General features: G+C 52.0%; 1 protein-coding gene and 1 long non-coding RNA gene across 2 annotated transcripts in view; one reads left to right on the top strand and one right to left on the bottom strand.

The window, feature by feature from the left end:
- FLT4 (fms related receptor tyrosine kinase 4) overlaps nt 1-24455 on the top strand; it is a 57886-nt gene extending 33431 nt beyond the window's left edge. The window contains exons 7-30 of the mRNA XM_027724067.2: nt 278-446; nt 1041-1158; nt 1718-1869; nt 2554-2716; nt 4518-4662; nt 7255-7363; nt 8406-8765; nt 9015-9161; nt 9822-9953; nt 10215-10321; nt 10626-10761; nt 11578-11682; nt 13058-13171; nt 13408-13496; nt 13711-13858; nt 14428-14522; nt 14871-14993; nt 15299-15410; nt 15781-15880; nt 16360-16465; nt 17391-17530; nt 18143-18263; nt 19037-19122; nt 20493-24455. Of these exons, the coding sequence (XP_027579868.2) occupies nt 278-446; nt 1041-1158; nt 1718-1869; nt 2554-2716; nt 4518-4662; nt 7255-7363; nt 8406-8765; nt 9015-9161; nt 9822-9953; nt 10215-10321; nt 10626-10761; nt 11578-11682; nt 13058-13171; nt 13408-13496; nt 13711-13858; nt 14428-14522; nt 14871-14993; nt 15299-15410; nt 15781-15880; nt 16360-16465; nt 17391-17530; nt 18143-18263; nt 19037-19122; nt 20493-20700 (3285 nt within the window). The 3' untranslated portion in view covers nt 20701-24455. The remainder of the gene's footprint in view (nt 1-277; nt 447-1040; nt 1159-1717; nt 1870-2553; nt 2717-4517; nt 4663-7254; nt 7364-8405; nt 8766-9014; nt 9162-9821; nt 9954-10214; nt 10322-10625; nt 10762-11577; nt 11683-13057; nt 13172-13407; nt 13497-13710; nt 13859-14427; nt 14523-14870; nt 14994-15298; nt 15411-15780; nt 15881-16359; nt 16466-17390; nt 17531-18142; nt 18264-19036; nt 19123-20492) is intronic.
- LOC113989470 lies at nt 12680-13993 on the bottom strand. The gene is made up of 3 exons (XR_005564640.1): nt 13891-13993; nt 13375-13460; nt 12680-12843 (listed from the first exon to the last, which is right to left on the bottom strand). It is a non-coding gene; the product is annotated as an uncharacterized LOC113989470 (long non-coding RNA).
- Nucleotides 24456-25368: the final 913 nt, after the last annotated feature.

The following is a 25368-nucleotide window of genomic DNA, read 5'->3' as shown; positions in this document are numbered from 1 at the left end:
ATGGCATCACTTAGTTCATGTAGCTATAGGGCTCCCAGCCTGGTTCCTGGGCTGCAGATAAGAGCAAAACATGTGCTAAGCTCTGACCTCAGACTCAGGCAGTCAGTACACAGGACATGTTGCCTTTCCATCCCTGAGGCTGGCAGTCAGTTGTGGAGAAACCTGTCCAGGTAGAGGCAAGCACTGGGCAGCAAGAATCAGAGCTATGAGGAGCCCATGCACACAGCTCCATCCCACCGATGTCTTTCATCCCCTTCCCCTCTGTCGTCTCCCGCAGACACAGCGAGCAGTGGTGGAGTCCGAGCGCCACTCCCTGCAGACACACACGGAGCTCTCCAGCATCCTGACCCTCCAAAATGTCAGCCAGCAGGACCTGGGCGAGTACAAATGCACTGCCACCACCGGTGCCCAGATGCTGGAGGAGAGCACCGACGTCATCGTGCACGGTACAGCACCTTCCTCTGCCTCACAGAGCCAAAGCCAGAGCTGAGCTGCAGCAGAGCCCATCCCCAAGCTGCCTGGGCAGTGCTTGTCCCAAGGCTCAGCAGAGCAGCTCCTGCACCTCCATCCACTCTGCTGTAGTGAGACCCAGCCTTCCTCCAGTCCCTTAGCCCTTCTGTGTCCCAGCACCACACTGGGAGCACAGTCACATTCAGCAAGGTGCCAAGATGACAAGGGAGAGAGGTGCCAACGCCAAATTGGCCCAAATGCAGCAGGATGGCAGGACACATGAGTCTCATGGCCCTGCAGCAGATGCAGTGCCCCTGTGGCATGGCTGGCCTGGGAGGCACCAGCTGCGGGAGCACAAGGCATCACTGGCACTGGGTGGCTGTGTCCCAGCAGCAGGACTAGTCTCCCTGTGTCCCCAGTGGTTCCCAAGAGGGAGGCAGAGGCAGCTCTTCAGGTGCCAGGATCTCAGCTGCCCTGCCACGACACCGTCTTGTCCTTGGTCATTGCTGCTGGGCCCTGTGGAGAGCAGCAGAGCTTGGTGACAGCCTGCCCCTTTGTGCTCTCCTCCATGCTCACTTTTTTTCTTGCAGAAAAGCCCTTCATCAACGTGGAGTGGAGGAAGGGCCCGGTGATAGAAGCCACTGCAGGAGATGAAGCCGTGAAGCTGCCAGTGAAAGTCGTGGCTTACCCCCCACCAGATTTCCAGTGGTAACTCACCTTTCTTAGCCTGAGCTGCTTTGTCCTCTCCTTCTTCCCTCTGCCAAATGGGAAAGCCTAGCCTGGCCCCCTTGCTATGTCCCTCTGTGGTCACATTTTTCCACCCATGGGAGTAATTTCTCCCAAATGCCCTGACTCTCAACTGCACAGCCTTGGCTTGGCAGCTCTGCACTGTCTGGAGTAGCCAAACAGAGCACCCACAGGAGCTGTCCCTCTTGTCCCTCTGCTGCCCAGAGGTGCAGGGTAGTGAGGTGGGCTGTGTGCAACATCGTGCTGCACTTCCACCAGAGCTGGCCGGAGCTGGGAGCTTTGCACTCACTCACTGCTCAGGGCAGAGCCACAGCATCCCCAGCCCCACACGCATCCATGTGAGTCGATGCACAGATCTGTAACTCAGGTCCAGGGAAGGCCCAGTGTCCTCCCCAGAGAGGTCCTCAGTGCTAGCAAGGGGCACCTCGACTGTGCTCTAGTGGGGACCAGCAAACCCCTGCCCAGCTGCCAGTGGGACACTTCCTCCCCATGGCTGCATTTTCTCTCTGCCTCCCCGCAGGTACAAGGATGGAAAGCTAATTCCCAAGCAATCTCAATCTTCAATGCAGATCAAGGATGTGTCGGAGCAGCACGCCGGGACATACACGCTGGTTCTGCGGAACAGGCTGGCGGGGCTGGAGAAGCACATCAGCCTCCAGTTAATCGTCAATGGTAAGGGAGGGCCAGGGCTGGGCTGGGGGGGCAAAGCTGAGCCCACGGCCCCAGCCTTTGGGCTGCTCCAAGACCAAGTCCCCATTGCTGTCCTAAAGCAGTTGGTACATCATCTCTTCCTCTCCCATTGCTGAGGGACTCTCTGGTTACAGTGAGGCTGGTTCCTACTGGCTTCGTTCCTGGCTCCATCACTTTGGGCAGGGTATGTCCTTGCTCAGGGGCCACTTCCCAGTTGCAGTTGGAGATGCTGCTGAGGGTGACCCTGACTGATGCGGACTTGAGGGCAGGGCAGCTGCCACACACGTGAAGTCTTGATCTGGAGTAGTTCCTCTGGGTGGGAAGCTCCTAGGGAATTTTCCCGCAGCAGAAACTGGTCCCTGTCATACAGGATCCAGATGGAAGGGCACTGCTGCTTGGATATGTGCCTCCAGCAGGCTCTGTTGCACTGGGGGCTGCCAGACAGTGCTTTGAGCCCTGCACCATCCAGACAGAGGAAGGAGAAATGATGTCACTTGAATCTGCCTAAGAATAACCTGCTGTGCCTTGCAGGCCTGAGCTGTCCTGAGAGCTGGAGAGCTGTAGTGCCCACGCTTTCCACAGACAGGTCTGGGAAGGGCTGTGCCTGGCATGGGGAGGGAGTGGCTGAGCCTGCAGCCGCTCACAATGTCACTCTGATCCTTGCAGTCCCTCCACGCATCCATGAGAAGGAAACCTCTTCCCCAAGCATCTACTCCAAGAAGAGCCCCCAGGCCCTCACCTGCACTGTCTATGGCATCCCAGCGCCAGAGGTGATCCAGTGGCAGTGGAGGCCATGGATGCCATGTCGGATGTTCTCCCGACGCAGCCTGTAAGTGCCATTTCTTCCAACACCTGTGTCTTCCCAAGCCACCGGTTTGGTATTATGGGCTTTTTGTGACTGTGGTTGTGCCCCAGATCCCATCTCACTTCTGCTCTCCCACCCACGACATGGCACGAGGAGGACAGCACTGACTGATAGCTCAGAGCACTGTCTACCCACTCACCTCATGGGAAGGCAGAATGGAGACACCTGTTCTCAGTGTAGGAGCTTTGCCCAGACTGGGTAGTCCCAGACACCAACAACTTCCACAGTGTCCCCTGCATCCTCAGTCATCTACATCTGTCAGTGGATGTCCATGGCACAGCCACACCTCACAGCATCTGCAATAAAACCACTGATCATTGTGCTAATGGGGAAACTGAGGCAGATTGGAGGAGAAACTGTTCCAGCCCCTTGGTGAGACCCCAAGACAGCAACTGGGGCTCATCCCATTCCTGCCCTGAGGTCCCCATGGTTTTTCTGTCCTATGTCTTCTCCTGGGTAATGATGGAAGCAAAAGTGCTCATAGGCAGCTGCTGCTTGTGGGGAAGAATTACTGAATCCTGGGAAAGTACCAGATCTCTGGATGGTTTTCCAGGAGGGTGTTTGTGCCAGCAGCACCAATAGGTAGGCATGAAGGGTGCCTGCTCACTGCCTGTGCCCTGTGAAGCTGGGACAGCACCAGGCAGGGCTGCAGTGGCATTTTTTAGTGACAGCCTCACAGGAAGAAGAAAAAGGGATGCTGGGGAGTTGTAGCCAGAGCAGTCAGGGTGGAGGACATCAGGGTGCCTGGAGGAAGCCAGGTCCTGCAGCCCTGTGCAGGCTTTTGCTAAGCCAGGGATGCCGGAGAGCTTTCTATTGCATGCAAGTGCACTGTGGCCCTGTCAGGAGGGCAGAGGGACCTGTGAATTATGAGCACTGTCTCCCAAGGCCACCGTATTTCTGCCTAGCATAGCTCCAGAGGATGCAGGAGGCTTCTTTCTAGCTTCCTGTTGTTTACACAGCTCACCGGTGTGTTTGCCCCACCAAGCTCTGCCTCGCACACACCCTTGCCACTGCTCCTGGGCAGCTCCACTCAGCTCCACCTTGCTCCCCTGCTACCCTCAGCCTCTCCCTCCACTCCTCCCACTCTGGATTTTGGGCAGACCTTCCCATCTTCCTCCTCAACCTGCATTCCAGAAGCACCCTGCAGGCTGCAGCATCCCTGGTCCCCGACAGATTTGGGCACTTCTCCCCAGTCGCCTTTCTCAGGCTGAAGAGGTACCACCATCCCCCAGCAGCACCTTTACTTGGGATATGTCCCTCCTGCTTTTTGTTGAATCAGGGGCAGCAGGAGCACCCCTGGGTGCTGTGCCCTTAGATGCTGTACCATCTGCTCTCCAGGCCAGCACCAGCCAGTCGGTGACATCCCTGACTCTCAGTCCCAGTAGGGCTTTAAGGTCTTGGTGCTGAGCAAAGTGACATCAAGAGCTGCCCTAGGCACATGTGAACTGATTTCAACCCTGCCTTTCTCCACTCAGGAAGGAAAGATGAAGTCCCAGGGCTGAGGGTGAAGACACTGCCTGGGACGCCTGTATCTGTTCTCTGCCTCAATTTTCACATGTACAGATTTTTGCCTCACTGGTGGTTGCAGAGCACCCTTATAAAGCACATCAGAACTGTGTAACCGAAAGACCCGGGAAATTTTGCGGAGTTGTAGGTCAGGGACATCAATCCTCAGACACAAAGCTACTTTTGCTGCCTTTTACCCAGCTGACCACCTCTCCATCTCTCTCCTCTTTCTCCTGCTCCTCCCTGGCTGCTGGATTAGCAACAGCAGGCACCGGGCAGCAAGACGCCATCAGCGGGACCGGATGCCCGAGTGCAAGGACTGGAAAGACGTGACACAGCAGGATGCAGTGAACCCCATCGAGAGCATTGACACCTGGGTGGAGTTCGTGGAGGGGCGTAACAAGGTGAGGCTGTATCTCAAACCCATCCTGGGGCAGGGAGCTGGAGACAGGCACAGAGGTCCTTTGCCATCATCCAGCAAAAGCAGGCTGGAAAGGAGCCTGGCAGAGACAGATTTGGGGAGAGCTTCACACCTCTGCTTCTAAAATGAACCATCAGCAGCCAGTCCCAGCCCTGGGGCTCTGCAGTATCAGGCAGCCCCAGGTAGAGGGAGAGCTGTCATCTCTGACAAATTACCCTGTGACCAGAGAGGCTCCCACCAGGGCTGGCTGCACAGGAGGGATTACATGGATTGCTGTTGAACACAGGGCATCCAGCTAGGGAGGGCATGAGGGACGTGTGCTATGAGGGCTCCCTTGGCCATTTCTGAGCACAGGCTGATCTTGTAGAGCCAAACCCTGCAGAGCAGCCTGGGCAGGAAAGCAGGAGTCACAAACTGGCCAGGAAATCCCTGGCCCTGGGAATGTTCATGTGTCTGGTGGGGCATTTCATCCAGCTGTCCCCAACCCAGGGGGGTGAGGGTGGTATGGAGATGGTGGCATCCATCCACTGCAGGTTTGTGAGTGAGAGCACGTGTGCCCCACAGAGCCCACTTCTCCATCACAACATTTCCTTTCTGGAAGGAACCTCTCTCCCTCATTGCAGTGTGTAGTGTGTGACCTGCTTGCTGCCTGTTTCTTTCTGCCTCTCTGGTAGCCGTGAGTGTCAGGTCTGCGCCGTGACGGGGTTCCTGTTCCCGCTGGTGTCGGGCACCAGCCGCTCACAGGGGGATGCAGAACAAACAAATGGGCCCCTGTTTCCGAAAGTCACTTCCTGTTTTCCTACACACCTCTAAAGGCACTTCCCGTCCCCTGGCCTGGCTGGGAGTTCATCACTCTACCAAAAGAGTGGCAAGAGCAGATGCTTCTCCTCCCAGGGCAACTGAAGGGAGAGGCAGCGGTTGGTGTCCCCCAGGGAGGAAAGCACGGGTGGTGGGAGCTCCTGAGTGAGAAGCCCTTGTGTCCCTCTCCAGTTGTGACACTCATCTTGGTCTTTTTTGATCTTTCCCTATTTTCCTCATTCTCTCCCTCCTATTCCTCAGCTGTGTCCCTCTCATTCCGTCTGTTTGGTTGTAATTGTCCAGGAGCTTCAAATTAGGTTGTGCATCCCAGGGATGTGCAAGACCTTTAGGAGAAAAGAGTGGGATGCTATGTTCTCAAATCTGCTTTCACTCCCTCTGTTCCTTTCTGCCTGTCTTCTTTTACCATCCTCCTGGGTTTTATTCTATCTGGTAAGGCCAGAACGAACCACAGGGTGTGCAGGGCACAGCCATGCGCTTCAGGCAGTAGGATGATGTCAGATCCAGAAACCCCAACTCCAATGTAACACTGTGGATTAGAAGGAAAATGCCCAAGAAACAGGAAAGGCAGCACACAAAAGTGCCAGCAATAGGATCACTTCAGCTGTACTGAATAACCCCAAGAAACAGAAAAGGCAATGCACAAAAGTACTAGTAATAAGGTCACTTCAGCTGCATTGAGTAGGCACTGAATGAATGACTGTTCCTTCTGGTTAACCCAAGCTAATGCATTGCCACTTACAACGGAAATGCTTCCCCAAGTCTATGGGATGAATAGTAAAGGCAAAGTAGTTTCCCTTTGTAAGGCGAAGTAGGAACACATTATTTTTGCATTTTAGACATTGTCTCATTAGAGGGATTTCTGCGTGTGATTAACTTGTCATTTAAACTGGAGCTTCAAACTGCAGGTCTCCTCTAAGGGGAGTGCTTGTAACACATTCGGCAGCTCATACATGTACAGTGTGAGCCAGCAGGAGGAGGAGAGCAGCCTTATTCCCCAGCTGCTTTTCCTGGCTTATTTGGAAGCAGCATCTCCTGGGTCCATGCTCCCAGGATGGCAGCCTGGCTGTTTGCCCAATCTCAGTCATGTCTTGCTAGAAAGATGGAAGAGGAAGCTTTTAGGACCATGTCTATGTACACTTGAAATTTAAAGCAAGAAGATGACTGTCCTTTCTGAATTGATGAGAACTGGGATGCTTTCATAGGTTTGGTTTCCCCTTATGGATAAAAGGAGTGCTGGCAGGCCTGTAAGTACCTGTAAATTCCACTGAACCTACGGGACACTAAGTAGTCACTTAACTGCAGAGGGCTCAGGGAATCAGAGCCCTGGTGTCCTTTCCCTTTCTCCTCACTGTTATAAATAAAGCTTGGCAGGAGCTTAGCCATCCCCTCAGACCTGCATCATGTTACTGTCCCCCTTGCTGAGCACAGCAAGGGGGGCAGTATCTGTCCCCATGGTGACCCGAGGGGCTCAGCAAGAACTTTGCTTCCATGGTGAGGCATCTATGCTGACTGGGCTCTATAAAAAGGAGAAGAGTTTGGGAATAAAATCATGTTGTTGTTGCTAGAGCAAACTTTTAGGCTTGAAATGCACAAAGGGCTATTGAATAAGGGGCTATTTTTGCATAACCCTTTCCCAGGTATAGCTGCTGCCTGGAGCTAGGCTTGCTGTGGGCTTTGCTGCCTGCCAGAGAGCAGCAGTGATCCTACTTCTCCCTTGCTCTTCCTAACTCCTCCTTACGCTCTCTTCCCCCATCAGACAGTCAGCAAACTGGCCATCCAGGAGGCCAACAACTCAGCCATGTACAAGTGTATTGCCTCTAATAAAGTGGGTCGAGACGAGCGGCTGATCTACTTCTACGTGACCAGTGAGTACTGCGAACCTCCCCTCTCCCTGCACCAGCCAAGCTCTCTGCTGGGAAAAGGCAGGTCCCCAGAGCTGCTGGGTCCTGCCCTTCACAGTTAGGACCTTCAACAGTGACTGGGAAGCCAGAAGGAAAGCAGGGCTGGCAGCAGATAGCACAGGCAGAGTTTGGCAGGCAGACCTGGGGGCAAGCCGGGGCTGCCTGTGCCTAGGTCCTGGAGCAGCCCTGTCAGGTTCTGGGCAGGTCCTGGGCTGGAGATAGACTGCTGGCTCAGGCCCAGGCAGCTCCCTGGTCTGGGGATGTGCCTGGTCCAAGAGCATCCTCTAGTGGCACCACCCGACCCACTCCCAGGCCAGGTCCCGCTGGCTTGAAGCCCTGGCAGAGTCCCCATGGGAGTTTGGTGATGGGAGGAAGATGAGTTCGTAGAAGCCAGAGCCCAGCAGTGTGGGCTGGAGTCATGGCCCATATGGGGCTGCATAAGCCTCCTGTCAGCAGTACCCTGTACTGGCAGGAGTCTGTCCCTGTCCATTGGAACAGGGAGTCCAGCAAGGGCACAGCAGAGACTTATCTTATGGACAGACCCCAGAAGGCTGAGCTCATGGCCCTCGTGGTAGTGCCTGTGTTGTCAGATCCACCAGCTGTTGTGGAGCCAGGTGCACATCGTCAGTGGCTGCTCCAGGAATCTCCACACGTGCAGCTGTGCAGGCTGCTGTGTCACTGCCTGCACATGTAAAAGCAGGCATGTGTGCAAACCAAAAGGGTGCAGCTGAGTTGAGAGCAGTAACAGCCCAACTGAGGCCTCCCCAGCTTGCTTCTTTTGTGACCCCATCTTAATCTGACCCGGGGACTTCAGAATATCCCATAACACTCACTGGGCTTAAGCTGTGCTTGCCAGCAGTTTGCATGTCACAGTTCTACTCTGCAGTGGTTTTGTTTACCCTGAGGACAGGCGGATCTCAGAGAGCTGAGCCCAAGGAGCCAGTTTCATTGTGTCTGGCAGCTCAGCCATGAAAACTCATTCACATGTTCATTTCCTTCCTGAAAGCCATTCCAGACGGGTTCGAGATTGAGTCCCAGCCCTCAGAAGAGCCCATAGAGGGGCAGGACCTACAGCTGAGCTGCAATGCAGACAACTACACCTATGAGAACCTGCAGTGGTATCGGCTGAACCTCTCCAAGCTCCACGATGAAGAGGGCAATCCCCTTGTGCTGGACTGTAAGAATGTCCACCACTATGCCACCAAGATGCAGGGGGAACTGCGCTTTCAGCCCCACTCCAATGATGCCACTTTGCTGCTCACCATTCCCAACATCTCCCTGAACGAGGAGGGAGACTACGTGTGTGAGGTGCAGAACAGGAAGACCCGGGAGAAACACTGCCACAAGAAATACATCTCTGTGCAGGGTGAGGGTCCACAGGGCTGGTGGGAGTGACAGAGGAGAGCTGGCGCTCTTGCTGCCATGAGCTTCCCAGTCCGTCCCCAGGGGAAGCCACACAAGCAAGCTAAACTCAAGGTGGCAAAGGCAGGGCACCTGGGTTCTCAAGACACCCTTCAGCAGGGGTCCGAGACCCAAAGCCCCCCAGGAACACAGATATTCTTTTGATCAATCAGTTTCCCGTTTTCCCCTCCTCCTCTTTGTGCTGCTCCTCCAGCCCTGGAGATCCCCCGCCTCAAGCAGAACCTGACAGACATTTGGGTGAACGTCAGCGACTCCATAGAGATGCGCTGTAAGGTGGACGGCAACCACATTCCTGCAATCAGCTGGTACAAAGACGAGAAACTGGTGGAAGAAGTGTCAGGTACAGTGGGCTGGGGATGAATCAAAGGCAGGGCATAGTGTTCAGCTGCTGGAGATCTGAACACTGCTGAGTTCTGGGAGTTGCTGTGCCCAGGCAAAGGCACTCGTTCTCTGAATTGGCCAGACTCTTGTTTTAATCAAATTCTGTCCCAGTTTGATGCAGTCTCACTGGCCAAGTCTATGCCCCAGGGCCTGGCTCAGTACTGTCTGTGCATGTGCACGTGCAGCTGGAGAGCAGAGAGAGATAAATCATTCATGTTCTTACTCTCAGCCCAGTGCCTGGCATCTCTGCTTAAGCAGAGAGCAACCCAGATCTCATGGAAGGAACCTGGGAAGGATCCAGGCACGTTGCATAGGGAAAAGGACAGATCCTGAAGCTGAAGCAGAACTTGACACAGCAGCTGAACTGCCTGGGCACTGTCCCTATCCAGCATGCTTGGTGTGGGATTTGTCCCCTCCACACATTGCCTGGCAAAAGCCCCTATAGGGTATTTCTGAGGCCATCAGGCCATAGAAGAGCCTCTACCAGCTGGTGTGATTTCATTCTGACATCTAAAATGAATCAGCCAAAAAACAGGAGCCTGATTTTGAGCCTGAGTGAGTCCAGTATACTAATCTTCCCTCCCTGTGAGTGACCACCACAACCCTCTGTGCCTTACAGGGATTGACCTGGCCGACTTCAACCAGAGGCTGAGCATTCAGAGGGTGAGAGAGGAGGATGCTGGGCTCTACCTGTGCAGCGTCTGCAATGCCAAGGGCTGTGTGAACTCCTCAGCCAGCGTCTCCGTGGAAGGTACCAGCAGCCACAACTCCCCTGGGGATGAAGGGACAGACTAAGAGTTGTGGGCAAGGTCCCACACCTCTTCCCTGTGACAATGGGAGGCAGTGAAAGCCCCTTGGCCTTGCTGGTGGCATGGTGCTCTAATCTGTAGTCCAGAGCATGTTTAGCTCAGGCAAACACATCCCCAGTCACCTGATGCAGGCCACAAGGGATGGCTGAGCTGGGTCACAGAGTGGGAATCTCTGAAGCTACAATTTCCCTCCCACTCCACAGGCTCTGATGACAGGACCAATGTGGAGATTGTCATCCTGATTGGGACTGGTGTTATTGCTGTATTCTTCTGGATCCTCCTTATTCTCATCTTCTGCAACATCAAAAGGGTACGTGACTGTCTCTGTGCCAGGCAGGGAAGGTGACATAGCAGGGCTTGGGGCAACACCACTGCGGTGATGTGGAGCTGCATGACATCATCCACTAAAAAAAGAAGGTCACTGAGTGAAGCTTCAAGTGCTCTCACTGCCAAGGACAGGGTGCATAAGGGCAGTGGTAAAGGAGGTGACAGGGAATGGCCTTTGCTAGGGGGTAGCAAGTTAAGGCAGGCAAAGAATACAAATCCCCTCTGGGATTCAGCACCCAGGGCAGGGAGGGCACCTCCTCACCCTTTGTGTTGGTTAATTCCTGCAGCCTGCCCATGCAGACATCAAGACAGGCTACCTCTCCATCATCATGGACCCCGGCGAGGTGCCCTTGGAGGAGCAGTGCGAGTACCTGCCCTATGATTCCAGCAAGTGGGAGTTCCCACGAGATCGCCTGCGCCTGGGTGAGCCAGACCCCTCCCTGCCACTGCATGCTGTGGTCAGGACTTCCCACCAGCCCTTCAAACTCACCCTCCAGGTTTCTTACACACTTCTGTGCATTTAATACTTTCTCTCTGCCTCAGGCTTCCCATGTTCTTCCCCAGACTGTCCCTAAAGCCCAGCCGTGCCTGGGAAATCTCTTTGGCTCTGACTATGGACAGGTCTGAGCCAGCTGTAAGCCCAGACTTTTTCAAAGTACCCACACAGGCGTCTCTGAGACCAGAAGACCCCTGGGCATGCTTTAAAACACATCCCCATATTCTCCAAGTGGCAGTCTGGACAGAGCAGTCCAGTTCACAGCAGGTACCCGAGTTCGGCACCAGGACTGCATCCTTTATTGTCCTCGTGCTGAGACACCCACCTGCAGTCCCCATTCTCTGTCTGGCAGGGTTTAAAGAGCAGCAGACTACCTTTGAGGCACAGAGCAGTGACATTAGCCCTGGCTGCTCTGCTGCAAGGGGTCATGTTTACCTTTCCCACACACAACAACTTGTTGCTTGAGGGCAACAAACAGCCCCTCACTTCTGCAGGGCCATTTCCTTCCTCTGCTTTGTCCATGCCAGCTCTGTCTCAGTTGCTCCCATCATCCTTTCTCTTATTCTCACCAGCACAGCAAGCAGCCACCTGAAAGGGCACATGTTCCATTCCTTCCTTTTCCTTTATGATATTTTTTTCTTTCTTCTTCCCATGGTTTCCTGTTGGGATTTTTGTTTTCTTTCATTCTATTCTACCTGTTCTGCACCTGCCTTTCTTCACACTGCCTCTTTCCTTGTCCATAGGTAAAGTCCTGGGTCACGGTGCCTTTGGGAAGGTGGTGGAAGCATCAGCATTTGGGATCAATAAAAGTAACAGCTGTGAGACCGTAGCAGTCAAAATGCTGAAAGGTATGTGGACAGTGAAGCAAAACATGTAGTGTGTGTAGACAGCAACGAATGAAGCACCTGCCAGGAAATGTCCACTCTGCAAATGCCTGTCTTAATTAATGGCTTCTTGGCCTCAACACAGTTGATGCTCTTGTCATCCTCTCATGGATGCTTTGTCCCCATTCAGCTGCACTGGGAGGCAAGTGGCAGTACAGACAGTAGAGACTTCGGGAACTCAGCTTTCAAGGAAATTTAGCTGTCTTCAAAGGCAAAGAATGAAATCTGAAGCCCCTCTTTGGCAGGTCACTAAAGGAAGTGTTGATCCCAATTGCCTTCTTCCAAATGTGCCTGTATTTTGTGTTTATGGGACAGATTCAGAGCTGGGTAAGGAAGGAGGTTGCAGCTCTTACCCAGCTCTGAGGGCTAAATTGGCTTTGCACCCAAAGCCTGGTCAATCCAGAGTGAGATTTTAAGATTTTATAGCTATTCTTTCAATCAGGCATCCAAAACATTATTCTGTAATTTGGCACCAAATGAAACACTGAGGCAGTCTCTGGCCAAAAGTGGCCTGTATGTGGAAACCAAGTCATGGCTCATCTGAGCACTACTTACCACTGCAAGTGTACAGATGCTCTGCACAGCAATGCAGGGGGAAGCCTGTCATGCAAGATTGCTTTACAGTCCTTTGAGGCATGGCTCTCACCTGGCCCATCAGCTGCAGCTCAAGAGGATGCTTCTGTATCTCAGGCTAAATTTACAAACTCTCAACTAAGACAAAATGCATATGGGGAAGTGAGAAGTATGAAAAGGCACACAAAACCAGAGAACACACCCTGAGGGTAAAACAGAAGGTCAAGAATTGATGTGAATTTGGCGCTTGAGAGAAGATGAAATACAGAGAGATGGCAGGGGCATGACACCGTGCTTGCTATTGGAATCATAAAAAGATATCTGAGTTTGAGTTGAGACAGCTCCTATCTTCAATTGTGATAAAAAGAATCAGATGTCTTTTGTTCCTAATTGTTTTATGGCTCGTTATTTCTGTTTGGAGGCTGAAAGGGCAGAGATTCAAACGGGTACATCTGTATGTAAGCCTCAAGTGATCTTTTTCGCTGCACAGCTATCACAAGGAAAAATCTGTTGGGCACAGATTGTGTTGTCCTTTGCCCTGGGTCCCAGCACCTGCAGAGAGCATCGTACATGTTACAGCAGGGATCCTGGGATCTCAGACAAGGCTTGACATTTCATGTGGGAACACACAGTAACAAAATGTACGGAGGCTCTGAGGGCACAGCCTCCTCAGCAAGACCCATATTAACATGCTGCTAAGAGGAGGGTGGTGAGGGGGAGTGAAAAGCTGTGAGAAGGCATCATGACATGGTCTGTGTGTTTCCAGAGGGAGCTACCGCGAGCGAGCACAAGGCACTGATGTCAGAGCTGAAGATCCTCATTCACATCGGGAATCACCTCAACGTGGTGAATTTGCTGGGTGCCTGTACCAAACCCAATGGTAAGTATCCCAGGGCAACAGGCTGTGCCTGCTCCCAGAGATAAGTGCTTGTCCCGTGTCCTTTTTGCTGGCCATATGTGTGATCACAGGGACGTGTGAGGAGGTTATCAATGTGTTTGTGTGCACTTAGGGCAGATGTCACAGCTCAGTGGGACTGCACATGACATGAGTGGGGGTAAATTCTGACCAGCTCAAGCCTTTACCTCTTGCCCTGACCCTTGGTGTCTTCTCACCAGGTCCACTCATGGTTATTGTTGAGTTCTGCAAATATGGCAACCTCTCCAACTACCTGCGGACCAAGAGGGAAGGATTCAGTCCTTACAGGGTAAGTAGCTTCCTTTGCCCCTAGGGACCTATCCCATGTCTAGGGAAGGAAGATGTGCAGCCTGATGCATGATCTGACAGTGTGACAAAGACACCCTCTGTCCTTTCTGCAATGGAAGATCGATTTAAGAACAGGAAAAGACTGTGCAGAGCGTGGGTGCAGGGATTACAATGTGTGTTGCCTGCTGAGGGTTTTGATGTGGTCCCCTTGCCAGGAGAAGTCTCCCAGGCTGCGTATCCAGGTGCAGTCCATCGTGGAGGCCGTGAGAGCAGACAGGAGGAGCCGCTCCGGGACCAGCGACAGCGCCATCTTCCACCGCTTCCTCATGCACAAGAGCCAGACAGCACACCCCATCCAGGAAGGTAATGCTCCAGCCTTGGCAGCAGCTCCTCACCTGGGCCACCAAAAAAATGCCAGACTTGGCTAGTTTGGGCAAGGGGTAGGGAATATCAGTGGAGAGCTGGGACTCAGCCTTGGAGCTGATCACTGTTGCACGGCGATTCCCTGAACAGGGCTGTGACATCATCTCTTGTCTCTTGTAATAGACTCTATAAACCAGAAGAGAGGATCAAATTCCTTTGGGTTTTTTTAGCCTAAAGAAAGGAGAATTGAGGGGGATCTCAGTGGGTCCTCCCTAGGACAGGAATGATGAGCTGACCTTCAAAGTCTGTTCCAGTCCTGTTCCCCACAACTCTGCCTGACTGACATGTGCTGGAGGCTGGACTCATTCTCCTCACACTTGAGCAAGTTCCTGCCATGTGTCTCCTGCCACCTAAGCAGAAAATCTTAGAGGGGAGCTGATTACTCCAGTTACCACTGAGAACTAGCTGTATCTCACTGAGAGACTGGCTGTACCCCACGAGTCCTGGAGAGAGGCAAGCAGGACAACAGATTGCTCACTGTCTAATCATTTTCTTGTACTCCTGGATAGTGGATGACTTGTGGCAAAGTCCCTTGACAATGGAAGACCTGATTTGCTACAGCTTCCAGGTAGCACGTGGCATGGAGTTCCTGGCATCTCGAAAGGTGAGTTCACCCTTTTCTTTGCTCACCTGATCTTTTGTGCGTGCCTGATGAGAGAAGACCTGCTTACAGCTGCTTTACAGGTGACACACGGAGAGATTCCGTGATCTACCTCACACTTCTCAAGAAGTCTGAGGTAGTCATGTGTACACAAAGACGGGAAATTAGTCCTCCTGTATTTCAACCTCTCCTTAACCATCCCCTTCTGAAATTTTTATCTTTAGCTCCTGCCCACTTCCACCATTTCCCCATTACAGCTCAGGCTTCACAGGGGGGAGGGAGGTGCTCTGCACTTTCTGACTGTTGTTCCTATCCCTCTGATTTTGCCCCATCCTCTTTGTGTGCCCTCAGTGCATCCACAGAGACCTGGCAGCTCGCAATATCCTGCTGTCAGAGAACAACGTGGTAAAGATCTGTGACTTCGGCCTGGCCCGGGACATCTACAAGGACCCTGACTATGTCAGAAAAGGCAGTGTGAGTGCCATCTTCTCAAACCCTCAACAGATTAGGCCCCCTTGACAAAAAGATGAGAAAGGAGGAGTGGAACCACTTGCGTGGCTGGGACCAGAAGCCATTTGCCCGATGACAAATGTCCTGTCCTCCTCCACCAGTGTCTCCATCCCTCTCTGACCTAACCAAACCTCCATCCCTCCACGGAGAGAGGAGCAGGGCTATCAGCTCTGATTTCCTTTCATCCCTTTCATCCCTTTGCAACAAGAAGGGCTATCCTACTTCACGTGCCTGACTAAATGCTTGTGCCTTGCTTCTTCCTCCTGCAGGCCCGTCTCCCACTGAAGTGGATGGCTCCAGAAAGCATCTTTGACAAGGTTTACACTACACAGAGTGATGTCTGGTCCTTTGGGGTCCTCCTCTGGGAAATCTTCTCACTAGGTGAGTGCTAATGAGGATATCATGCTGCTGAGGGAAACATCTCTACCCACGTAGTAGTTTGGTGGGTGAGTCTGTGCAGGAGGCCTTGACATTCTGAAGCATATCTAAGGACTTATGGGAAGTGACACCAATGTAGGCAAAAAAATATGGAGGCCATATCCACCTATGAACAGAGTGATGGGAATGCAGGCGTTCAGAGGTGGCCTCTGCAAGCCGAGACAGAGAAGCCTGATTTGGGCAGCACCAAGAACTTGGGCTGTGTATGAGAAATGACCACATCTCCCGGTATTTTGGCAGGAAGGGCAGTCTCAGAAGGACTGCTTTCTGAGGGTACATTTCATGTTCCTACCCTTCTCTGAACTTTCTTTAGGGGCATCTCCATATCCTGGAGTCCAGATCAACGAGGAGTTCTGCCAGAGGCTCAAAGACGGTACCAGGATGAGAGCCCCAGAGTATGCCACGGCAGAAATGTGAGTCAGAAACCTCATGGATCCCACACTGGTCAGAGCAGAGCCCTCTGTGCAAAGGCAGAAACCTTCCAGATCCCAGCCTAGGGCAAGACAAGCCCCTCTGTGGGATGCAGACCTTTCAGACAGAGTGGGGAATGGGCCAACACATCCTTCACTCTAGTCAGCTGCCTGGAGAGCAAGCCAGATAGGTTAGGATTGGAGCTCTCTAGGTACCTTTGCGTGCTGGGATGGGTCTGTAAGTGGGCAGTGTGCTTTTCTGCTCCAAAGGGTACCAGAGGTGCCTGAATCAGCTCTTCGTGCCCTCTTATATTCAGTGCATAACAAACCAACACCCTTCCAGCAAGTCCACCTGGCCAGTGTGCTGGGAGTGCCAAGCTTTCCCTCACAGTGAAGCTACTGTGGGAACCATGTGGGTAGGACCTGTGGAGAGAGGTGGGAGGGGGTTTCTGTTGCATAAAACCAGCATCTCTTCTTGGCAGCTACCGTATAATGCTGAGCTGCTGGCACGGTGATCCCAAGGAGAGACCGACTTTCTCCGACCTTGTGGAGATACTGGGGAACCTTCTTCAGGAAAACGTCCAGCAGGTGAAAACCTCTCTGTGTCCCTGCTCAGCTTCGGACAGCTCTTTCTTCTCCCATTTCTATCTCTCTCGCTGTGCCCTCTGCTGATTCTGTGGTCAATGCAATATCTTTGCATAGGCCAACCAATAACACAGGGATACCTGGATCAGAGATCTGTTTCCCAGAGCTGTTGGAGAACTCATTTCTGTGACAGCCCTCTAGCTGCATCCTCATATAACTCCGCTCCTTGCAGGGCGGATGCCCTCTTAGTCGTCATTCCAGTATTTCCGTCCTAATCCCCAGATGATTATTTGAAATTCTTCAGCTGAGTCAAGGCCCTGGTACTTCTGCTTCCCACACGCCTGCATAATGAAAACCAGAACTTGACCAGGGTTTCTGAAACTCTGCCCTCAGATTGAAATGTCAGGGCCATGTGAACAAAACAACTGTTACGTTACAGCAGCCAGCTATACAGTTTTCTTTGAAACTGTTACTAATCACTTCCATGCAGCAGCTCAACAGGACATCTAACTACTATGAGCTTACAGCTCTTTTAACTTTTTCTTGACGTTCCCTTTCAGAAGCTGATAGCTAAATGCTTGAGTACTGTCTCATCCTGACGTCCCTGACTTTAACCTTTCAGCACTGGTTCCCCTCACATGCATGACTAAGCCACAGTGACTAAGCCACAGTTGCCCTGGAGCACAATGCTCTGTCCATGTAAGGCGGAGAACTGTGGTTGTTTTCCTGCTCACACACCTCCATGCATCATTCACAGCTGCTTATGCAAAGGGCACAGAAATCTCCAGCCAGATATTTTGTCCCAGAGGAAGAAAATACACAAACCAGAAATTTTCCTTCCCAGCTCTGACAGTTTCTGCTTGTGAAACTCTTTCTTGTGGGAAAGCCTTCCCCTTCTTGCAAGGCCACTCACTGTTCTTCCTACCAGGAAGGGAAGGATTACATCCCGCTGAACGACTCTCACAGCTCAGAAGATGATGGGTTCTCCCAGGTGCCTTCCTCTGCCCAGCAAAACTCAGATGAAGAGGACTTCGACATGAGGATACGCTGCCACAGCCTAGCAGCAAGGTGAATTCCCTCTGAAAAGGGTAGAGAGTGCCCAGCAGGCAGCCAGCAGCCTGAGCTGTAAGGAACCCTGAAGGATAGAGGGAGAACCCAGATTCTGGAAAAATCCCAGGTGATAAGATGTGATCCAAGCATTTAGGCCATAGCATCTTGCTTATAAAAGCAAAATGACTTGATTTTGATAATGAGAAAGAGCCCTTAATGTGTAAGCCTATGACATTCCTTCTTCTGACTCCAGCTATGCTGCCAAAGGACCATGTAAGGAATTTCATCCTATCTGTTGCTAACAAACCCAAACAACAAGGCCTAAGCCTCTTCTCTCTGGAGAGCTGTGATAATGTGATGCCTGGGATCTATATGATGATTTTCTGCTTACCTCAAGTGGAGAGGTCATTAGGGCCTGATTCAATTGGGAAGTCTGGGTGCTTCCCCACAGCAGAAGTAATATGGGATGAAGGGGCCTAAGGTGACCCCATTACCTTCCCAAAATCCACCATTTGGGGCATTCACCTCCCTGCATACTTTGATTGCACAGTGAGGATGTTGGGTTCAGGTCCTGCTCATTTAGGACATTGAATGCTGGCTTTACTGAACACACTGTGCTTCTGTCTACAGATACTACAACTGTGTCTCGTTCCCTGGTTGTTTGACGGGAGGAAATCAGATCAGGTGCCCATCCAGGATAAAGACATTTGAAGAGTTTCCCATGACACACACAATGTACAAGGCACACCCGGTGAGCAGCATCTGGGTGGAGTTGAGAGGGGGGCAAAGAAATGTTCAGCTGTTTTCTGACAACTTTACTGTTAAGACTGTGGAAGGAAGATCAATCCTATCTTATGTTAGTCTGTCTGTGTCATTCCTGTGAAGTCCATCAAGTCCTGTGCACATTCCTTTCTCCACCTGGCACACAGGGGTTTCTCTGCAGCACAGCTCACACTGCCTGAGTGGGAAATGGGGAGGATAGATCTGCGAACAAGGGGACTATAAAGGACCTCAGAGAAGAGCCTGCTCTTCACCCTTCTCAAATCTGTGAACATAGCCTGGTTAAGCACGCTGAAATCCAGCCAGGACTAGGTAAACCCAGAGTGCTTGTCTGCACCCCCTGCATCTTGACCCACGTGGCACTGTGCAGTATGGACGCCTCTGGTCTCTCTGAACTGGACTGGCACTTACATCTCCTGTAGTGGAAAAACTTCGGTCATACCTTTAGTTTCAGAGGAAAACCTCACCTCTCATACATTGGATGGTAATACACCTTCCAGACAGGGAGCACTCTTTTTTTTCCCCAAAAGTGACACTGAACTGCACACGGAAATCCTACCTTTTTATGTGCTGCTTTTAGGAAGGTACCTAAGAAAATCAGATGCAGAATGCTGGTAAAGTGTCCCTACCTCTTTTTCCCCATCACACATACACACAATCTCATTTTCTGAATTATTTCTCCTCCCTTCCCGCTCTGATCAGTCGACAGGGATGTTACTGATAACTCCTGTTGCTTCCTTCCAGGACAATCAGACAGACAGTGGGATGGTTCTGGCATCTGAGGAATTTGAGAGGATAGAAAACCGACACAGAAAAGAAGGTGGATTCAGGTACTCCTTAAGTCTAGCCACTCAGACCTCCCTGCTGCCAAATGCAGTGAGAACAGGAGGCAGCTTTGGTGTCTCCCCATAGGCTGTACTGCTTGGAGCCCTCAGCTGTGGGCCCTGAGCCAGATAAGTCCATGCACTCATTAATGAGAGGCAAAACACACAAAGAACAGACATGCCTGCTGCTTCCTAGGGTTTAAAAATTTAAGCTGTGCCCATCAATAAGAATATGTCTGTTAAAATAATGAGGCACAGTGGAGTGATGGTGTTAATGAAACTGTTAATGTTTATTGGCATTTTCTAGTGAAATGTGTCGGGGCTTGTACAAGCAGTGGCAGGTGGGATGGACAGAAACTATGTGGCTGCCCCCTCCCTCCCTCTCTCAGCCCTGACCCACGGGGTTCAGGGCCCTGATGTGGTGGTGAAGGGATGGTACAGGCCTTAGGACTTCCCACATGCCAATACAGAACCCGGCAGGTTGAGCTGGCATTCCCAGGGCTGAGGATGTTATGAATGGCTATGTCCTTGTCCCAGGCTTGGAAAGTGGGTGAGAACCTGTCTAGCTTATCTCTGCCTGGTGCCAGAGCAGGCTGGGACCTTGTCTTGGTGACAGTTTGTTGAGCAAGCCATGTCAGCTCATGTGTAGACAAGGCCAGTCCCAAGCTTCTTCCTCACCTCCTCTGCCTCCCAACATCAGATCAGACTGGTCATTGTCTTTTTTCTTAGCCACAAACCTGTGGCCTCTCTGCTGTTGTATCAAGCTGTCTCCTACTTCTTGTCCTTGTCCTCTTTTCCCTAAGGCATGTTCCTGTTGTCTCCTACACCTGGTGTCCTGTCTCCTGGAAAACACTGCCCTTAAACCTTTCCTTGAATGTGTCCCTGCCCTTGCCCTTGTGGCTTCCTGCCAGCCACTTGGTATTGGTAGGTGCTGAGATGGGGCTGCCAATTTCCTCCCACATCATCTTCATCATCTTCCTTCATTTCCTTTCCCCCATCCTGACTGTTGGTTTGTACCAGTTTCTGTTATTCCTGCCAGGTCTAGAAGCAATTGAGGCAATGTCTCTTGTCGCTCCCTGCTCATTGGGGCCCCAGCCCTTCCCTGTATCTGGCAGGTATCCCAAAGGTAACTAGAAGACCTGAAGTAACTCTGTCAGCAGGTTATGTGCAGATTTTTCACCAAACATGCAGGCTGTGCTTAGATTTAGAGCAAGGCCTGGCTTTGTGCTTTGAAATGCAGGTATAAGTCTATTCCTGACCCTGTCTCTGACCCGTGCATTAGCAGATGAGATTTCCTGAAGCTGGGATGTCTCTAAGCGGGACAGAGGCTTTCTAGGAGTGCCCAGATTGATTCCCTGTGTCTCTCTCCCTCACAGCAGTAAAGGGCCCAGTCGAACAGGGGAACAGTCGGACCTGCGGGGCAGATGTCGACCGTCGTACGGGTCCCAAGTCGGAGGCCAGACTTTTTACAACAGTGAATACGGGGAGCTGTCAGAACACTCTGAGGACGGCAGCTGCACCCCGCCTGGAGAGGGGGCCAGTCCCCCCACTCTCCACGCTTCCTTCTTCTCCGAGCAGTACTAATGGCACCAGGCCCTGGAGGCGCTTGCCAAGGCGTCCCCTCTTACCTTCCAGGCACGTCATCAGGGTCACTCAGAGCTTCTCCTTCAATCTATGCCCAAACCCAACAGGGAACCTACCCCAAATGGATGGGGAACACTGATGTCCTTGGAACCGCAGCACGATGGCTCATACAGCACCTCCAGCTGCAGCTTCCCCGTGCCGGGACTACAGAGAGCACCTCCCTGGTTCCTCGTGTTTCCTTTCTCCCTGCGGCTCGGACAGATGCGTTCTGCCGGCAAGGGGGTGCCTGAATTCAGCACTACGGCACCTTCTGCCTGCCATCCAGCCTCCACTCAGATCAGCTTCCCATTCAGAAAGCCCATTTCAGGTCAGATATAAATAGATCTGTCTTAGTCTCAAGTTTCTTCCTGGTGTGCAGCCTGAATGTTTTTCCTTGGATTGCTTCCTCCTCCCCTCCTCATGATGTCAGCTGCTGAGCTGCGGAGCAGAATCAAAAGGAAGAAATCCCTTGTGGTATTAGCAGCAAGAGCAGGACATTTTAAAGAGGTGTACTGAGAGATCCCAAGGGATCTTTGTAAATGCTCGTGCATGCTGCTCATTCTGAGTAGGTGCCAGCCTCTCCATCTCCTCTGCAAGCAACATCCACACCCCTCTCATCTCTGCTGAGGGGAAGCCTGCCAATCCACCTTATCACCAAGGTTATTTTAGCCATCTCAACACAGCTAGTGCTGAGCAGGTCATCAGCTGATGGCTAAAGTGCTCCCACAGTGAGATAAATAGCAACTCTTTTTGCAGGCCCTGTGCAAAACAGGGTTTTTATGATCTGTGGTGGGAGCAGGTTACTCACAGGTCTGCTGCTCTCGCCTTCCCCTTCTCCCAGAGCAGCGCTGAGATCATTTGTTGCTCGAGTGAGAAATTAAAGCAAAGCTGGGTTAATTTCAGCTGTCTTCCAAACACAGAGTGAAAATGGGCTGTTTACTGGGAGGAAAAGGATCAAATGGGTAGGGAGTGAAATGTTTATTTTCAAGCTGCTGCAAGCGTTTTGGAAACAATGGAAGGAACAGAGCTCCAGCAATGAGGTGCCTGGGTTGCATCCCCTGGTGTGTTGGCATCACTGAGCACATGGGCAGCAGCACCTGGCCAAGGCTCAAGCCCTGATTCTCCTGGGTGGACAGTTCTGCACCATGACCTTTCCTGTTGCCCAAATTCCCTGATTTGGAGGCACTCTCTGCCCAGAGAGCTCCTCTCCAGTTTCTGTTGCAGAGCTGCCAGCATACCTGTCTCTGGGGGATTAAGGAACATGTTTGCTGAGGAAACAACTCATCACTTGGGCCTTTTGTTTCTAAAAGATACCATGTGAATTCAGACCTCTGAGGAACCTCCACAGCCCCTCTCTAGATTTGTGCTGCTGCCTCACCACTTCCCACCTACTTCTTTCCATCCTGCTCCCAATCCAAGAGCTCAGCCACAGAGCATGGTTACATCACCGCCACAGGAGTCTGGGTGAAGAGGCTTGTCTGAACAGCTTATCATCATCTCTTCTCCCACATGCCCGTGGCTGGCAGAGCTCTGTGCACCAGGGCATCTCAGCACCAGGGAGTTTCTGCTTGCAGGCCATACCTCTGTCACAGAGCCAAGGCTTTGGACTTTTAAAACTGTGTTTCCTGTCAGATGTACAGCTTTCCCAAACTGTATTTCTTTTCCAGCAGAGGGTTTTGCGCGTTTCCCGACGTAAGCCCTGAGAGTCCTTACGGATGATGTTGCCAAGTCTTAATTATAGTTCTCTGCACAAGTGTAATGGGGAGATTTATTTAGCACATGGGAAAAGCACGCCTGTCATTCAGATTCTCTAAGCCTGTGCAGCACGCAGTTCCCCTCCCTTTTTGTGTCAGCAGGATGACATGGCTGCGATTTCCATGGCAAAAAAGAGGCACAAAAGTGGGCCAGCTTGAGCCAAACTGGCTCAAAATGTGGAATTGAAAACCGCATGTGACAATGAATTCCCTGACTTCTACTGGTGTCCCCTGAAGTTGCCAGGAATTTAAGCATCTCTAAGTAATTGTTGTGACTCAGTAAGAATCCTCTGGCAGGAGATGCTGGAGAGCCAGGCCAAGGAAGCAGGACAGCCAACGGGGCGTAGGCCAGACCAAATTCTTCTGCCCTCATCTTGCCCTGGTTTTCGAACTGGTGGTTCTCTTGGCAGAAGGAAGGTTGCAAGTGCCCCGTGCTGCTGGAGGTCTCCACTGGCATTCGCATGGGTAGAAGGCGGCGGGCTGAGCTAAATTCAGGCTGCTCACTGGATGATGTGCCCAGGCTCTCTTGTTTCCAGTGCTCCACAAGAGTTCTCTGCCTGGAAACACAGTCCCATCTGAGAGATGGCCCAAGAAAGAGGACTACAAAGAAAATAATAGTTGAAAAACAGGATTCCAAAGTAGCTGCAAGTCCTTGTCCATATGTGAGGGATAGATACGTACTAGCAAAGCCCAGCTTGCAGGACAGCAGCAGAATTACTCAGCAGAAAGGGGACAGAGGCATCTGAGCGCCCAGGCTCGTTGTCAGTGTGGCCATCCGGCCAGGACAGCTGCACTTTGTCTCTAGGTTTAGCTGTAAATTGCTCACAAGCATCTTTGTGGAGAAGGGTTACTTCATTAGAGCCATTGTTAACGATCCCCTATTTCACCCTGGGGAAAGCGCTGGTGTGACATCTGATTTTTGAACATTCAAATCCACAGAAGTTTATTTTCTCTGTCTCACACCATCTTGATGGGTGGGGGTTGAATCAGATCCTATTGTATCTGTGTCAACAGTGTTGCATGAACAATGCAGCTTGATAGGAGCAAATGCTGGCTCCTCTTCAGACACTCCTGTGATGAAGAACTGTAGTGTGGGATATTGGAGAGCTGTTGAGACAATTGTACTTTTGCTCTCTAAAAGTATACTAAAATGAGATGTACAAACCTGATAACCCTTCCCACTCTCTTGCATTATTTCTGGCTTTTTACAGTCTCCAGATAAGCATGAGCATGAAGTGAAGCTGGTCTGTTTTGGTTTTAAGATGTGAGACAACAGTGTTTTCTGTCTTTCCACAGCAACAAGGGAGTATTTCAACTTTTAAAACCCAGGGCTCGGTAATTGTGCCTGCTTGTTCACAATGCACTCTCTGTTTTGTTTTGTTTTGTTTGGGCTTTTTACTGGAACTCAACACTGAAGCTAAGCTATTTATCATCATCACCACCTTCCTTTAAAATGACTGTTTCCGCTCTATGCTCAGCCTCATTTTTTCTTACAAAATGTTGGTGTTGAGGACATTCCTCCCTCCTGAAAACAAAATGTTGGGTCCCCTACTTGCGAATACATGTGGGTCTCTGAAGAAAAACCTGTGTATCAAGTAACACTTCATTTATATTGCAATATTTTAACCTGGTACCTGTTGTTGCTCCAGCAGCATTCAGTGTTTCAGTTGGCTGCCTTCGAAGCAAGTAGGTTACAACATGGGTTATGTGCGAGTACAAAGCGTGGTCTGTGTGTATGTGAGTGTGTTATGTGTGAGTGTGTGGGTGTTTGCACGTGAGTTTTCCTACCAGTGAGCATATGTGAGTGTTTATAACTCACGTTGAGTCTCCTCTCTGGAAGTTCACAGTTATATATCAAACCAGTTAGAACACTGCTTCCTTTCCTATCCTCCTATAGTACTTTGTCATTAAGAGTTTTGTTGTAATATCTAAATGTGAAAATGAATAAAGTCATAACTGGCAGCTGCTCTCTGGTTCCTGGGGCCACCACTGCCCCCGCAGCCCTGGGCAGCCCAGCCCTGGCCAAGCCATCAGCTTATTTGGGGGTTTATTATTTTTACTTTTGCGCCCGTTTGCATTTCCCCGCATCCTCTCGGAAACAGCTGGCCTTTGTGGTGTTTCCATCCAGGATGAAACTCCGTCTTTTCTCATGGTGAAGCCGGATACGCTTTGGCCTAGCTCGGTGGCAGGAGCCAGCAGCACAGCACTCAGCACCAGCACTCAGCTCTCACCACTCAGCATCCAGCACTCAGCACCCAGCACCCAGCACTCAGCACTCAGCTCTCACCACTTAGCACTCAGCATCCAGCATCCAGCACTCAGCACCCAGCCCTGAGCCTCAGATCCATGACCCTTCCCTGTCGCCTCAGCCCTCGGGGTCTGGGACCCTCCGGCCTCCATGGACCCTCCCACCCTCCACCACGCTGGGGGGCCCAGAAACCCCCGGACCCCCCTTGTCAGAGTACCGACCCCTCCCGGACCCCCCTTTCTCGGCAGGGCACCAAACTCCTCTGGACCCCCTTCTCCTCAGGACCGACCCCCCGGATCCTCCTTCTCTGAGCACCGACTCCCTCTGGACCCCCTTCTCCTCAGGGCACCGGCTCCCCGGACCCTGCTTCTGCTCCAAACATCAACACCCCCCCGGGTCCCCCTTCTCCCCAGGACCGGCCCCCCTTCGCCCCCGCCCCCGGTGCCGTTGCCGCCCCTCGCGGTGCCGCCGGCGGCCCGCAGGTGGCGCCCTGTCCCCGGCGGCGGGCGCGGGCCCCGCGCGGGAGGGAAGATGGCGGGCGGTGCGTGGCCTGTTACAGCTGGAGCGCAGCCAAGGGCGGCTGTGAGGGAGGTGTTCGCTGCCGGAGGGGATATTAATGGAATCATG

Source organism: Pipra filicauda, unplaced genomic scaffold (assembly GCF_003945595.2).
Source record: "Pipra filicauda isolate LSUMZ 115617 unplaced genomic scaffold, ASM394559v2 scaffold344_size1527164_pilon, whole genome shotgun sequence".
NCBI classification, from domain to species: Eukaryota; Metazoa; Chordata; class Aves; order Passeriformes; family Pipridae; genus Pipra; species Pipra filicauda.
The sequence above is the reverse complement of the archived record's forward strand: the minus strand, read 5'-3'. Positions and strand labels throughout refer to the sequence as shown.